Below are 17,419 nucleotides of genomic sequence, written 5' to 3' on the forward strand. Positions count from 1 at the left end.
AATCTTTCTGTCTCTTGTAGGAACAATAACATTTTACTAAAGTCAGCATTAAACTGCAGAAGTCTTTGGTTTTCCACAGAGCTCAAGAGTCGAGAAATCTTTAAACTCCTTGAAAAAATGACAGAAAATGAAGTTTTTTTAAAGCTGGAAAAAAATCAACCCAGGCTGATTCTGAAAATGTACAACTATGTACATTTCTGGAGAGCGCCAAATATGTCCCAGGAGCTACGTTTTTTGCCGTTTTTGTTTTCGCAAATCCGCCAGAGGCAGCTGTGTACGTTTTTTTAGGTCTCAAATTTCTGTCGTGAGTGCCTGCTGTTCTCGCGTAAATCCAAAAGAGGCCGCTGTTGACTAACTGACTGACTGACCTATCGACTGACCCACCTCCTTCTTTCCTAAACTAAACCAATAGTGTTTTCATAAGCACCAATTGACCTGCCAAGTTGTTTTACAGGTTTTTTGGTGCACAGAAGTGTTGTTGGAGCTTTGTAGGATTACAGTTGAACCACTGACCCACTAAAGCTACAGCCATATCACCCAGCAGCCCAAAACCGGTTACTCACTGAAGCTGAGCAGGGCTGAGCCTGGTCAGTACCTGGATGGGAGACCACATGAAAAAATTAGGTTGCCGTTGGAAGTGGAGTTAGTGATGCCAGCAGGGGGCCTTCAACTTGTGATCTGTGTGAGTCCTAATGCCCCAGTATAGTGAAGGGGATACTATACTGTCAGTGGGTGAGATATTAAACCAAGGTTCTGACTCTCTGTAGTCATTAAAAATCCCATGGCACTCCTCGTAAAGAGTAGGGGTGTAACCCCGGTGTCCTGGCCAAACTCCCTCCATCGGCCCTTATCCATCATGGCCTCCCAATCATCCCCATACTCTGAATTGGTTGTATCACTGTCTCTCCACTCGACCTATAGCTGGTGTGTGGTAAGCACCGTCACATCATCCAAGTGGATGCTGCACACTGGTGGTAGTATGGAAAGACCCCCCCCCCCCCCTCCTCATGATTGTGAAGCGCTTTGGGTGTACTTTTCCTACAGTCACTCTATACCTCTAAAAAAAATCAAAAAACAAAAACACATTCGCATTTATGAAGTGTGCTTCACATAGGTGAGTGGGCTTGGCAAACCACCTGTAGAAAAAACAACCCCCCCACTCTATTACTTAATTCTCTGAGCAAACACAGTTCCTTTGTATAATTAGCACTTTTTGTGTGTATTGCCTCTTGTTGTTGAATCGCTGAATGCCTCCTCAATTGTAAGTGGCTTTGGACAAAAGTGTCTGCTAAATGTAAAAGTTTTAGTATCATTTGTCTGATTGAGAATTGTATTTATTTATATTTTTGGTTCAAATTAAAGTTTGTAAAGCTGTGATTCTCTTCATAGTTTTTGATAAATAACTCAGTAATAAACACTTTGGGAAAAATGAATGGAAAAAAATATGCTGCTGGGACAGCCATATTGTGGAAAACATGTTAGGCGAGACTTCTGACAATCAATCACATGGCTTTGGCTTGCTATTGGCTGATTTCATGTGATTGACAGGCTGCTCCCGCCCTCACACCATCAGAGAAGCTGCTCCCGCCCTCACATCCACAGAGAAGTTATTTTGACTAAATATTATGAGATGGGTTTTGAAAAAATGATGTGTACAAATAAATAATAATAACTTTCAAATGATAGGAGTTTTACCAGCTGTCCAGGTACACCTACCAGAAATGACAGAGTCGTTCCAGCTGTCGATATCATAGATGATTCCTGAAGCATCAGTGAAGCAGTGATCCTGTCGAACGTTTTCCTTGTTTTCCTCTGCTTCCTTTCTGCTCTCGCCGTCTCCGCTCAGCTCACGCTCGATGCTAAAAATAAAGAGAGAAGATGAGCTCATTTTAACGGATAAATACGTACGTACAAGCATAAAACATAATGAAGATTGAACACCCTCACCTGTCCTGCCTGAGCTTTGTTGCCAGTGCTCGGTGCAGTTCCTCTATTATACAGCTAGGGGGCAGCGGTGGATGTATGCTACCTACGTGTGGCGAGCCAGAAAACGGCCCTCTTAGAACCACAGGACTGGGGCCGTCAGGGACTCTAGGCAGTTCTTTCTGGAGAAAAGAGTTTGACTGAGGCACTGATGCGATGACAACTTTACCTGCGTCTGTGGAAACAAAACAATAGCTTCATATATAAATGTGCTAAAGAAAAGGATGTTCAGAAGAAATGGACAGCACTTGAGTTTAATATATGAGTGTCACAGCAAAGAGTCTGAATACTTATGTGATATTTCAGTTTTTCTTTTTTAATTAATCTGCAAATATGTCAACAATGCTGTGTTTTTCTGTCAATATGGGGTGCTGTATGTGCATTAATGAGGGAAAAATGAACTTAAATGATTTTAGCAAATGGCTGCAATATAACAGACTGAAACATTTAAGGTGGTCTGAATACTTTCCGTACTCAATGTATATATACAGTACTGTGCGAAAGTCTTAGGCCACTAGTATTTCCACCCATAAAAAAAGTTGGTTATTTCAATATTATTCTGTAGCATGTCAGTTTTAAATATCAAGTTACATTTACAAACATTATTTTTGCCATTAATTGTAATTATACAGTTAGATTATTGTTTAGACAACAGCCAGTGCTCCACACAGAGATCTAATCTAATCATCAGTCGGGAATGACATGAAGAAACAAGACAAACTGAGAAAAACTAAATCCAGAAGAACTTTGGCAACATCTCTAAGGTGCTTCAAAAGCTTCTGCAAAGCTACAGTACTGTTCAAAGTATTAGGCACTTGTGTAAAAATGCTGTAAAATGAGGATGTTTTCAAAAATAATGCATCAATACATTTTATTTAACAATTAACTTATATTATCTTAATCAAATCAGCATTTTTTATGACCACAGTTTGCATTTAAAACACTTGCCCATAGGTTTACAGGTAGCTTTGCCGGTAGGTTTTTTGAAGCATCCTACAGATGTTGCCAAAGTTCTTCTGGATTTAGTTTGTTTGTTGTAAATTGATACCGTTGGTGTTTTAAATGTATTTCATGTTCTATGTTTTATTCTATTTGTTTCTATTTTTATGGTATAGTGTAAATGTGCCTTTTCATTTGCTTTTGGTATTGGCATCTATTGTTTTAGTTTAATGTAAATTAGTATTTTGCTTTTGATTCTGATTTGATGTAAATCTGTCTTTTTTTTTTGGGACCCCAGGAAGAATATAGCCACTATGTTGGTAGTGGTTACACTCTAAAAAATGCTGGGTTTCACTGAATTCCTTCATGTTGTCCCAACATAAATTGCTTAAGTTAACTTAATTGTTTTTTTATTTTAGAAATTACAGTTGATTAAACATGAAACAATTAAGTTGTCCCCAAAAACTTAAGAATTGTGTTGTTTTATTTTAAATAGGTAGTTTGAACAAAAAGCAAAAGTAAATTTTTTCAAATGAGTGTAACAAATCGCTTAAGTTAACTTAATTGTTTGTACAAATTTAAGTTGATTGAACATGAAAAAATTTAGTTGTCCCTCCAAAAACTCAAGAATTGCATTGTTTCAACTCATTTTAAATAATTAGTTTGAACAAACAGCAAAAGACATTGTGTAAATTTGTTGAGTGTAACATCGCTTAAGTTACAGTAACATAATTGTTTTTAACAAATTTAAGTTGATTGAACATGAAACAATTAAGTTGTCCCCCAAAATAAGAATTGTGTTGTTTCAGCTCATTTTAAATAAGTAGTTTAAACAAACAGCAAAAGTAATTTTTTAAATGTAAATTTGTTGTGTAACATCACTTAAGTTACAGTAACATAATCGTTTTTTTTTTTTTTTTTACAAATTTAATCTGATTGAACTTTAAACAATTAAACTGTCCCTCCTCAAATTAAGAATTGTGTTGTTTCAGCTCATTTTAAATAAGTAGTTTGAACAAACAGCAAAAGACATTTTTTGAGTGTTAATTTGTTGAGTGTGACAAATCGCTTGTCAATTTAATAGTTTTTGCAAATTTCAGTTGATTAAACATAAAACAATTAAGTTGTCCCCCAAAAAACATAGATCATTTTAAATAATTAGTTTGAACAAACAGTAAAAGTAATTTGTTTATGTAAATTTGTTGAGTGTAACAACTAAGTTAAATTAATCGTTTTTTTTTACAAATTTAAGTTCATTGAACATGAAACAATTAAGTTAGTATTTTAAACAAACAGTAAAAGTTATTTTTTGAGTGTAATGGGGATCTAAGTAAACAATAAACAATACTGCTCTTTAAAACTGTGCCTGATTTTGACTTCGCAGAGATGGACAGACCTTCCTCAGTGCTGAGCTGAGAGACCAGATTGCCGTGGCTGTTTGGAGGAGACTGCTCCTGCTCTTCATCCTCTTCATCTTCCTCTTGGTCTTCTTCATCTTCCTCGACGTCTTCGTTCTCATTCACAGAGGGAATGGCCTCCTCCTCGTCCTCCTCTTCTTCATTTGAGTTTGGCTCTTCTGTCGGCTCGTTGTCCTGTAAGGAATCTACCACTGACGGGAAACAGAATCACAGGTGAGGAATGTAATTTAAGGCTGACATTCAATGAGGATTCTGTATATTGTGTATTTGTTAAATATTCTGGTAAAAAAGGGGTAAGATTCTGAAATAAATTATTTTTTATTCAGCCAATCGGGTTATTTTCGATAGATAGATAGATAGATAGATAGATAGATAGATAGATAGATAGATAGATAGATAGATAGATAGATAGATAGATAGATAGATAGATAGATAGATAGATAGATAGATAGATAGATAGATAGATAGATAGATAGATAGATAGATAAAAGTCTTCAAACAACATTCCTGGACACTCTCTTGATATCTGCCAATGGTCAGTCAAATAGATTGATTGGCTATTGGCCAAGAAAATTTTGCTATAAGATTTTTTCAGACAATAAATTATACAGAATTATATAGAATTAAATTACATTGTTGTTTAAACAAACTTTTTCCCCCTTTTTTTCTCATTCATAAAGGCACAGTATAGTTTGTATTATATGAATTAAGGAAATACAGACAATCATTATAACAGATGATTATAAAGATTCAAATGGCTGCGCCCGCTCGTACACGAAGAATAAGGAGAATTATATTAAGCTTAAATCCAGTTTTTGAGGATATATAGTTTAAGATAACACACACAGCTGCCTAAAGAATGCCTCTTTCACACCGTTTACAGGTAGCTCACGTGCTCAGTATACTGGATCAGTTCAGCATGCTCACCATGTTACATAACTGCCCCCTGCTGGCCATGGATTTTTTGTGTTAGACCATGTTGTGGTTTCACGCACTTTACTGCGGAGGTGTGCGATTTCTCTTTAAAACACTGGCGCGTTCACAGTGGCCATATCTGTATATGACTAAATATAGCATTTGTTACAAATATATTTTGTTAAATGCCTTGATGAACAGAATAATTTTCTTTAAAAAAAATCTGATCCCAAGATTTTGACTGGTAAATATATATATATATATATATATATATATATATATATATATATATATATATATATATATATATATATATATATATATATATATATATATATATATATATATATATATATATATATATATATATATATATATATATATATATATATATATATATATATATATATATAGCCCTCCTGTGAAAGCCCTTCTTCTTTTATTTTTTTAAGATATTTATTATGTGGTATTTAATGAAGGAAGGAAATTGTCAGTATTTCAATTTTATTTTCTTCTGGAGAAAGGCTTATTTGTTTTATTTTGTCTGGAATAAGTGTGTGTTTGTATTTTTAGCATTGTTATACAATGACTTAAATTGCCTTTAATTTAAGACTTTAGTTTAATAATAATCCTTTAAATGTCACTTTGAACTGAATACTAGTATTCTGAAAATATCTAGTAAAATGTTATGTACTGTTTGCCATCATGGCAAAGAAAAAAGAAATCCGTTATTAGAAATGAGTTATTAAAACTACTATATTTAGAAATGTGTTGAAAAAAAATTCTCTCAGTTAAACTGAACTTAGGGGAAAATATATATAAAATAATTATATGAATAATTCTGACTTCAACTGTATATATGTATCATCTGTATAAATGATGAAGTGTACTCACTGCAAGGGAGATTGTCTTGCTCTGAGCTGAGGTACTCCATGCTACTGATGCTGAGGATGGGCCCCTGAGAGCCGGGCAGGCGGATCTCAGAATCGGAGAGGCCCTGGATGGGGCCGCAGGGGTCTGGAGAGTGAAGTCCACAGGCCAAGGCCACATCTGCACACAGACCGACAGTTTTTGATACACTGAAGCTTGCACTGGATTGCTTAACTCACAAACAGTCATCAACATAACTTACACAACATATACATACGCAGAAGCAGTTTCATTCACACACACTCATGTAGCTCCATCTGCGCTGTTCCCCGGCTGGTGTGAAGTGGGAAGGTGTTGGTGAGTTTGACTTTGAGATTCCTCATTTGGGGATGATATTTGAGATCTCCATAGGGGTGCCAGGAAGTGAACGGCTATACATTGTGCTGATGGCACACTTCTGGCTCTCAGTTTCTGTTTGTTAACTTACAAAACATCCCAGAGAGCTGAGCCAGGGTGAAGTCTTAATATTTAGGAGTCATTTTTAGAAGTTATATACAGTGGGGGAAATAAGTATTGACCACGTCATGTTTTTTCCTGGGAATAATATTCCTGAAATATAAAAAATCTGAAAAATGAGTTGTGTGTAATAACAATGAAATGACAGAAGGAAAAAGTACTGAACTACTGAAATGTATTTAATGTTTTATATAAAAGGTTTTTTGGGGATGGCAGCTTAAAGACACCTCTCATGTGGAGATTTGCTCACATTGCTCAGGTCAGATTTTCTTCACTGACTTCAACAGTGTGTAAAAATCTTGATGTTTCTCTGGATCTGTTCCCAGGCATTGGATATCAAGCTGATATAGGTGTTCATTTTTGTAAACAGTATGTTTTTAGTCAGTAATTTAATGCTATAAAAACAGGGCGTGTCATCATGATGACAGTTGTGATTGACAGCGTCTCTAAGCAGACTGTCGGAGCTTCGGGAGGAGATTGAAGTATCAATGTTTGATCTCTGTTTTATTTTATACACGTTTTTAAATGTAAGCATTTGTATTTATTTAGCAAGCCTTCATTATAGTGCAGATACGGGCTGTCATATAAGAAGTTGGAGGGCGTGGCTGATTTGGCGTACAATCGTTTGGTTGGAAGTTTGATTCTGCGGCTCCGCCTTCATCAGGTAGTCCTGCACATGCCCAGGCTCCAGTTTCAACAGTTTTTTTGTGACAGTTTGTGATATATAATGGAAATAGGTGCTGTCACGTCGTCCATATTTTATTTACAGGTTTTTTTGGATTTCCTATTGGATTAATGTCAGGTGATTGGCTGGGCCATTCCACAGCTTGATTTTCTTTCTCTGAAAGCATTTGAGAGTTTCTTTGGCTGTGTTTTGGATCACTGTGTGGCTGAATTGTCAACTGGTTTCATCTTCATCATGCTGACAATGTAGATGTTGGACTGAAACAGCTGATAATAATTTACAATGAAGAAGGGCAGAGGGTGCTGAATAAGAGATTTCAGCTGCTGTCTGGGCTTTCACTGCCTTTTTACACCTCCCTTTCTTCATGTGTTCAATACTTTTTCCCTGCGTCATTTCATTTATTACACATAACTTAATTAGTAAATTACTAAGCTTTATTTTCTTTGCATATATGGATTTCTTTGGTTGTTACCAACATCCGAGGAAAAGTCAACAGCACCTTTAGAAATATGTTTTCTGAGAAAAATGATGACATGTTCAAAACTTATTTCTCCCGTTCTATAAGAATTTTCAGATATTAATTCCTTTTTTATTTCCAGTATGTGAATTTGTAACGAACCTAAACTTAAAAAAAACAAGACTGTTCTTGACTTAATGGGTGTTTCCACTGACTGCTGTGGTTCAACGGAGTACAGTACAATACAGCATGTATGGTTTGGTACGGGTCACCCTGATCAGGATTGTGTTCCACTTCTAGTAGTACCCTTACTTGATAGTCTTTAGGGAGAAAGACAGGTCATTCACATATTGCGTATTTTTGTGAATCATATTCATTATTTCAACTGTAGATGAGCAGCAAGAGCATACAAATAGAGAGGGACCCTAGAGTGACATCTTTCATGATTTCCACATGTTCAGTAGCAATGTGAATAGCCATGTACCACATACAGCAGAACCGGTTTTTGCTTTTTGGTATGTGGCTGTTTGCCACAAGCTTTGTTTGAGCTCAGGTTGACCATGTTTCATTACTGCGCTCCATCACTTTATCATTACGGTGTTGTGTTTCAGTGGTGTACAGTTGAAGTCAGAATTATTAGCCTCCCTGTTTATTTTTTTCCCCAATTTCTGTTTAACAGAGAGATTTTTTTCAACACATTTCTAAACATAATAGTTTTAATAACTCATTTCTAATAACTGACTTATTGTATCTTTGCCCTGATGACAGTAAATAATGTTTGACTAGATATTTTTCAAGACACTTCTATACAGCTTAAAGTGACATTTAAAGGCTTAACTAGGTTATTTAGGTTGACTAGGCAGGTTAGGGTAATTAGGCAAGTTATTGTATAATGATAGTTGGTTCTGTAGACTATTGAAAAAGTATAGAGCTTAAAGGGGTTAAGAATTTTGACCTTAAAAGGTTTTTAAAAAATTAAAAACTGCTTTTATTCTAGCCGAAATCAAACAAATAAGACTTTCTCCAGAAGAAAAAATATTATCAGACATACTGTGAAAATTTCCTTGCTCTGTTAAACGTCATTTGGGAAATACTTAAAAAAGAAAGTAAAATTAAAAGGGGGGCTAATAATTCTGACTTCAACTGTATTTAAAATGGTGCTTCCTATGTTGTCGTACCCCTGGGTTTTTGCATGTGCAAGTGAAGATTTTCATTAAACCAATCAACTTTCAGCAGTGAGTCTAGCGCCATCCTTTTAGTAACACACCATTGTGAAATGGGACCAAAAAAGCAGTACTGTACAGTTTACTGTTTTAGTACATTTGAAAGTGGAAACAGAAATAAATGCAAACCATACTTTACTGCAGGGGTCACCAAACTTGTTCCTGGAGGGCCGGTGTCCTGCAGAGTTGAGCTCCAACCCTAATCAAACACAACTGAACAAGCTAATCAAGTCCTTACTAGGTATACTTGACACTTCCAGACAGGAATGTTATGGCAAGTTGGAGCTAAATCTGCAGAGATACCTCAAGGATCCAGATTGGTGACCCCTGCCTTACTGTATCGAACCATAGCACTCAGTGGAAACGGGCCATAAGAAAGTCTATTTTTTGTGAAGGAATTTAAATATTTTGCAGGAAAACCGAAAGGATGTGATGTGTACACATGATACATTATCTGTTGACTGAAAGACAAAGTCATATACAACTAGGATGTCTTGAGAGTGAGTAAATCACAGGCTATTTTTCATTTTTGAGTGAACTAACCTTTTTCAATGTCACTAATTTCATCTTTTGTGTAACACAAAAGTTATTTTTCAATGTATGAACAAGAACATTCTTTCAAATATTGTATCTGTATTGTGTTCCACAGAAGAAAGGAAGTCTTACAGATTTGGAGGAACATAAGGGTGAGTAAACCGACAGAGGTTTCATTGTTTAGGTCAACTATATCTTTAAAAGAAAAAACAACAAAGTAGTGATGACTGACTGACTGTTTACTACCCTAAAATAGTGAATGGCACCTCTGCTGTTCTCGTCACAGGGTTAACCTCAGGTTGTGTTAACTGATTTTCTACTCAATTCCCAATCGTAACCACCATCATCAGTCGAGAAATCCTCCCTCATTCTCTGCATGCATCTACTATCATTTGCGTATCGCTTCCTCCGCTAATCTCTATTGGATGATGATATTGTCTCATTATGTAACTAAACTGTTTCTAAAGCTGTCTGCTATCGGTTCACTCATTTCACGCTTGATTAACAGATCTCTCGCCTTAGGCACTGTTTCATTAAAACTAAAAATTGCTGCTGACACCTTAATTCTCAGGAAACTTTCTCTAGGTCTTTTCGAGTTACGTAATTACAGAGCGATCACAAACCACTCCTGAACAAAGCTGTTGCCTCTCAACTTGAGGCGCAGCAGGTTTCTTATCTTCTACACAAGCAGAATATTGTCCTTTACATAGCAGAGACAGCTCTCCACAGGGTCATAAATGACCTCCTGCTTTCTGCTGAATCAGCGGTGCTTAATATTCAACTCCTTCTGGACTTCAAGTCTTTATTGCATTCTGTCTATTAGACATTGGCATGACTGAGACTGGAAACTCTCCTTCAGTTCTTCAATGAGAAACAGCAGTTTGTTTTTCTTCTGAAACATAAATCCTCCAAAACCCTGTTTTCAGGGGTGTTTCTCAGGGCTCTGTTCTCAGACCTCTTATTTTACCTTAAACTGTCTGATCATAGACATTAAAAAGTGCAAAGTAGGAGTTTATTTGTATTGTTACGTGCCAGCACATATTTATTTTATTTCATGTTTGTTCTGCCTACTGCTCTCCCTGGTTGGCTGTTCCACTTTTCACATCCCATCACTGCTTCATCCTGATTAGTTACTGCTTTGCTAATCAGATCCAGTTTTAGCCAATCCCCTCTCCTTTAAAAAGTCTTCAGTCCAGCAGTTTGACAGTCTTTTAGCTTGCTTTGATGTTTTGCGTTCGTGCTAGTATTTTCGATAGTTTTGATATCCCTGTTTGTTGATATTGTTCGTCCTTGTTTAATTTACACCGTGTTGTTGTTGTTGTTTGCATTTTGTTGCTGTCTGTTCTTACCCTTGTGTTACCATTCCCTCCCTACCCTCGTGTTTGTCATTTAGGTTAGAAAGGCTGGAATAAGTCATGTGACATACTGTACATCTCAACACATAGGTTTACAACTGTCTAGAGATACACTAGGTAAAAGGGTGTGCGCCAACCCTTGTGTTTTTGGTTAAATTGTTAGTGTGTAGACTACAGTAGGTCAGACATTATTAATGTTGAAGACTTATTTTTCATATTTTTTGTTTACTAGATTAGAGGGGATTATTGTTGAATATTAGTAAGACTCTTTTGATTGGTTTTCTTAAGTGCCACCCATAGCCAGTCTTTCAAAAAAATGTGTTGTTTTTATATTGTAAATAAATCATTGTTAATTTTAAACAAGTTATTGTTGTCCATCCTTACTTAAATCACTCAAAAACATATGTATGATCAATACCAACACATTTTCAGTCATTTGAGACAAACAAAAGCCCATCACGAAGACTGGAAACTCTCTCTGGTTCAGTTCTTCATTGTCAAACAGCAGTTTGTTTCCCTTCTGAACAATAAATCCTCCAAAACCCTATTTTCTGGGATGTCACTCAGGGCTCTGTTCTTGGACCTCTTTCTTTTTTACCCCAAATTGTCTGTATATAGATATTAATAAAGTGCAAATTAGGGGTGCATTTACGTAAAAAAAAAACACGTGGAAGACACTGATATGGTGATAACTGTTTATTTTTTATTTATTTATTTTTTGTTATGGCCAAAAATTGATAAATGGTTGAAATGAAAATGAATACTAAAAGCCCATCACTGAGACTGGAAACTCTCCTCTGTTTTGGTTTTTCAGTGACAAACAGTTTGGTTCTCTTCTCAAACACAAGTTCTCTGTGTTTTCTGGGGTGTCCCTCAAGGCTCTGTTCTAGGACCTCTTTCTTTTCATCCAAACTGTGTCTTTATAGATATTAATAAAAGCTAATTTGAGGAGCATTTATATCAGGGGTACCCAAACTGTGGGCCGAAACTATACCCAACTGTATTACAATAAATTTGCCAAGTAGCATTTCCTGATTTATTCGGAAATATATATATATAACTAAACTAAACTAAACTAGAAATTAACATTAAATAATGAACTTATTACAGTAAAAACATAAACAATTCCATTCATAACACAACAGAGTTCAATGATGAATACACTAGTCATACTGCTCCTGCCTTTACCTTGATTTGCTCGCAGATGACTTGGGCATTGTCCTCTATCTGTGACAGTATTTACATTTTAAAAGTCTGATTCATTTACAACATTTATTTGAATCATTTTATTTCAGTTGGCTTTTTTGTAGGTCAGCAATAAAACAGAGAAACAAAATGACGATCTCTGTCAAAGGCATCCGCCTCAAACACCTTCCCATTATTCTGCCTCTCTTTTCAGATGGGATGGTGGGTCAAATCAAAGATTACTATAGGCAAACTTTGGTCTGTAGGCTCTACTTCGGGCATCTCTGATTTATATTAAATTACATGAAGACACTAATAGTATGATCATTTTTATGTTGTGGCCAAAATGAATCATGTTTTGTGTAATTAATTCAATACGTAAACACTAAATCCTAAAATCAGTCTATATAGCACTAATTTTAAGACTAAATATAAATGCTCTAAAGCCCTTTTAGTTTAAAATAACTCTGATTCATCTGCATGGACAAGCAGCACATTTTCAGTTCAATACACCAAACAAATGATGAAACGACCATATTTTCTCACCTGTAGAGCTCTGTTTCAGCTTCTCGTTTTTCTTTTTCCTCCATTTCCATGGCCTGAAGATGCGTCCCAATGTTGCCAGTTTGCTATGGCGGCGGATAGGAGGAGTGTGGACTGCACTCACTAAACAGCTGGAGCGCAGCACCTTCTGCTGCTCCATCACATCTGTGAAAAAACACAGCACAGACAAGAAACATCAGCGCGTCACTCCTGATTTTAAACAGAGCTGCTGAGGTCCATGAGGCTGAAACTGGCTGCTTCATTTAGAGGAGAATTTAATCTGATTGAGGCCATGTTTCAGTGGATTTATTTGCCGAAAGCCCATTCTGCTCATTTACAACTGTGCAAAGCAGATTAGAATACAGATGGTGACACATTAATCATCAATATGGGGAAATTCAGGTGAACTTTAAAGAGCGCATGGAACCAAGCTGTTATAGGAGCACTTTAAGTACTTCAATATTTTAGTAGGTATGTTTTATTTTATATGACTGTTTTATTGGGTGACAGTGGCTCAGTGGTTAGCACTGTTGCCTCACAGCAAGAAGGTTGCTGGTTCGAGTCCAGCTGGTTTTTTTGAGGTGCTTCGGTTTCCCCCACAGTTTAATGACATGCCCTATAGGTGAATTGAATAAGCTAATTTGGCCGTAGTGTGTGTAAGTGTGTGTATGTGTGTATGGATGTTACCCAGTAATTAGTTTTAGCTGGCATCTGCTATTTAAAACATGGTGGATTAGTTGGCGGTTCATTCCGCTGTGGTTACCTTTGATGACTAAGCTGAAGAAAATGAATGAATAAATGTTTTATTGTATGTTATTATGACACTAATTCTGATTGTTTTGCATGATTAAGCCTAGACTAGTGATTTTTTTAATCTATCTTTTTCTATTCATTTAAAAAAAGATTATATATATATATATATATATATATATATATATATATATATATATATATATATATATATATATATATATATATATATATATATATATATAATTATTAGCCCCCTTTAATTTTTTTTTCTTTTTTAAATATTTCCCAAATGATGTTTAACAGAGCAAGGAAATTTTCACAGTATGTCTAATAATATTTTTTCTTCTGGAGAAAGTTTATTTGTTTTATTTCGGCTAGAATAAAAGCAGCTTTTAATTAAATTACTTTTTATGAACCATTTTAAGGTCAAAATTATTAGCCCATTTAAGCAATATATTTTTTTCAATATTCTACAGAACAAACCATCGTTATACAATAACTGGTAACACAGTTTAGTGGCTAATTCGTACAAATTTGTACAAGTTCAGTCGTACGAAAATGTATGAGTTTAAAAAGGAGGTGTGGTACACACCCCTAAACCAAATCGTCATTGTGCAGATTGTCATAGCCCTTCCTTTTCTGTCTTTTCTGTGTTGTCGTCTTTCTATGTGTCTATGTTTGTGTTGTGTCTGAACACATGGCTCAGCCTGTGTTTGTGTTCACCATGTTCTCCTCTGTTCCTCCCTCCTAGTTTCCAGCTGCCACGCCCCCTTGTTTAGCCCTCATGTTAGTCTCAGCGTTTACACCTGGTGCTCATGTTCTTTCCTCCCTTTATAATGTGCTCTCTTCCCTCATGTCTTCGTCTGTTCATTGTTATTTGACTGTGCTTGGTTCTCTGTGCTGTTGTTGCTTTGTCTGCTGAGAGTCCCTGGCTGCTGGTGTTCTGTCAGGCTATCACTGGTGAGACCACTACTCTCCAGGAGTGACTCATCCAAAGCCTTCAAAGCTCCCAAGCATTCTGTGGTCACTGATTCTACCTTACCCCTACCTCATATCACATTATTGTCACTAAACTCCCCCTGCACTCATTCTGCATTTGCGTCCTCCTTTCTCCAACCGTGACACCGATGAGCGAATCGTACTAAATTGTATGAATGAGATTGTAGGAATTCATATGAATTAGCCACAAAATCAAAAAGCTATGAATTGCCCTTAGATTGTGTTGTTTATTTTGTCGCTGGATTTAAATACTCTCTTTAAAAGCAATTAAATAATCTAACATTATCTATGAATTTAATTTTAGTTTATTTTAGCCAGATCGATTCCACCGATACTCATTTTAGAAATACTGAAATGCTTTTAGAATTTGTTTTTATTTTATGTTATTTTATAATTAATGTAGTTCATTATTTTATATTATTTAACTTCATATATTAAGGCACATTCAGCAGTTTTTTTATTTATAAAATTATTATTATCATTATTTGTCTTTTATGTTTGGAGAAGTTGTGGGGAGTTCTTTAAGTACAGTCTGAAATGCGTTAAAGCCCATATTACAAAAACACTCTGTTTCTGCTCTGGATAAATATGTCAAATTCATTCATTCATTTTCCTTCAGCTTAGTCCCTTTATTAATCAGGGGTCGCCAAAGCGGAATGAACCGCCACCTTATTCAACACGTTTTACACAGCGGATGCCCTTCCAGCTCTAACCTAGTACTGGGAAACACCCATACAGTCTCACATTCACACACACACACACACACACACACACACACTACGGCCAATTTAGTTTGTTCAATTCACCTATAGCGCACGTCTTTGGACTGTGGTGGAAACTGGAGCACCCATAGGAAACCCACACCAACACGGGGAGAACATGCAAACTCCACACAGAAATGACAGCTGGCCCAGTCTGGACTCGAACCAGCGTTCTTGTTGTGAGGCGACCGTCAATATTTAAATACTTATTAATATTAATTTAATCTTAATTTACTTTATTATATGCTATAAATACAGCTGAAGTAAATAAAAACACTTTCATTCATATTTTTTTTTTTTATTTTGACACTGCTGCTTTATTTTGTCGCTGGATCTAAATAATCATTTTAAAAGCAATTTAAATGCTATAAGTTTGTCTTTAGATTTTAATTGATTTCATTTGACTTATTTTAATAATTTAATTATTTTAATCATTTGTTTTAGCCATATGGATTCAACCGATTTTAGAAGTACTTTAATTTATTGTTGTTTTATATTTCAGGATGGGATTTTACAGTACATTTTCAAGACCAACGACGAGATGATCCCAAGGTTTCCATATCCTGGACCTGGCCGAATCCTGAACAACTACTGCGATGGTCATGGAAGAGTGGAGAACATGAGACTGTTTCCTATGACGCTCCAGAGACAGACGAGTCTTCGCTGAGGCCAGCTTCCAGCCTCCGCCACTGAGACTGCAGCTCTGCACAAGACGTTTGGCCAGCGGAGAAATTAAAATGGTCGTGCCCTACTGAGCCTGGTTTCTCTCAAGGTTTTTTTTCTTCACTTCCGCCTTTAGTGAAGTTTTTTTCCCTCTCCGCTGTCGCCACTGGCTTGCATGGTTCAGGATCTGTAGAGCTGCGCATCGTTGGATTTGCTCTTCAATATTTGGACTCTCAGTAGTGATTATTAAACCACACTGAACTGAGCTAAACTGAACTGAACTTAAACACTACAAACTGAACTACACTGTTCCTATTTACTGTGACCTTTTATGTGAAGCTGCTTTGACACAATCTACATTGTATAAGCGCTATACAAATAAAGGTGAATTGAATTGAATTGAACATTTTATATTACAGGATTTTATATTACAGATCATGAAATAGTACTGTATATTGTTTATTATTATTATTATTATTATTATTATTTAGTTAACACATTCAGTAATTCTTAAATTTATTCAGTTAATTTAATTCAGTTTATTTATTTATTTATTTATTTTGGAGAAGTTTTGGGCAGTTTTAAGTAATGTTTGGCATGCTTTAAAGCTCATATTACAAAACATTTATAATTTCTTCTTTGGATAATATGTCAAATTAAATAACTTTATTAACTAAAACTATGATACAAAAAAAATCCCAATATACTTGTGGTAAATTAAAAGCTAACCTGTATAAAATAAAAGCTAATATGATAAGTTCAGATGTAAAAACCTGTAAATGCCGTCTGAAATTTCCGTCTAAAATGAGCAGTTTTATTAAGCATTTTTACTTTCATGGCAAAGAATAAGTCCTTTTCATGGTCTTCAAAAGGAAATACCTTAACATAAACAGAGGAGGCTGAGAATAAAGCTCATTTGTGATGGACATTTTAGATGACTCTTACAGATTTTTGCATCTGAACTCTTCACACTGTAGATGTATATTTGAACAAAGATTGGACAAACTAAAATCTGGTTAAGAGTTGTTTCAGTAAATGTGTGACATTTGAGTAATATATTTCTGTCATTATGCTATTTATATACTTGCACATAAATTTGTCAAGGAAAATGGATAAGAAATGACATCATTTCCTTCTTAACTGGAGATTATGAACCACATCCTTTATAAAACCTTCCCCTTATATTTCCATTAAAATGATCCTTTACACTCTTTCACTTTAGAACTTATTCACAAACAAATCTGCTTACACGAACCCACACACACACACACACACACACACACACACACACACACACACACACACACACGCACACACACGCACACACACACACACACACACACACACACACACACACACACACACACACACACACACACGCACACGCACGCACACACACACACACACACACACACACACACACACACACACACACACACACACACACACCACACACACTCACACATACAGTTCAGCAGCGTTTTATCCTGAAAGAACAATGGCATGTTTCCCCACACAAAGGCAGTGCGACACCCACAGCAGCAGCAGCAGCAGCAGCAGCATCTCTCTCTCCTCCAGCAGGCTAGACCTAATCCTTTTAAATATTCACACACAGGAAGA

At 35.9% G+C, this 17,419-nt stretch overlaps 1 protein-coding gene across 1 annotated transcript in view; it reads right to left on the reverse strand.

The window, feature by feature from the left end:
• phactr3a (phosphatase and actin regulator 3a) overlaps positions 1-17,419 on the reverse strand; it is a 92,924-nt gene that overhangs the window by 23,700 nt on the left and 51,805 nt on the right. The window contains exons 2-6 of the mRNA XM_056450086.1: positions 12,627-12,788; positions 6,150-6,305; positions 4,319-4,531; positions 1,948-2,158; positions 1,717-1,859 (exon numbers count right to left, since the gene is read on the reverse strand). Of these exons, the coding sequence (XP_056306061.1) occupies positions 1,717-1,859; positions 1,948-2,158; positions 4,319-4,531; positions 6,150-6,305; positions 12,627-12,788 (885 nt within the window). The remainder of the gene's footprint in view (positions 1-1,716; positions 1,860-1,947; positions 2,159-4,318; positions 4,532-6,149; positions 6,306-12,626; positions 12,789-17,419) is intronic.

This window comes from Danio aesculapii, chromosome 23, assembly GCF_903798145.1.
Source record: "Danio aesculapii chromosome 23, fDanAes4.1, whole genome shotgun sequence".
Lineage (NCBI taxonomy): Eukaryota > Metazoa > Chordata > Actinopteri > Cypriniformes > Danionidae > Danio > Danio aesculapii.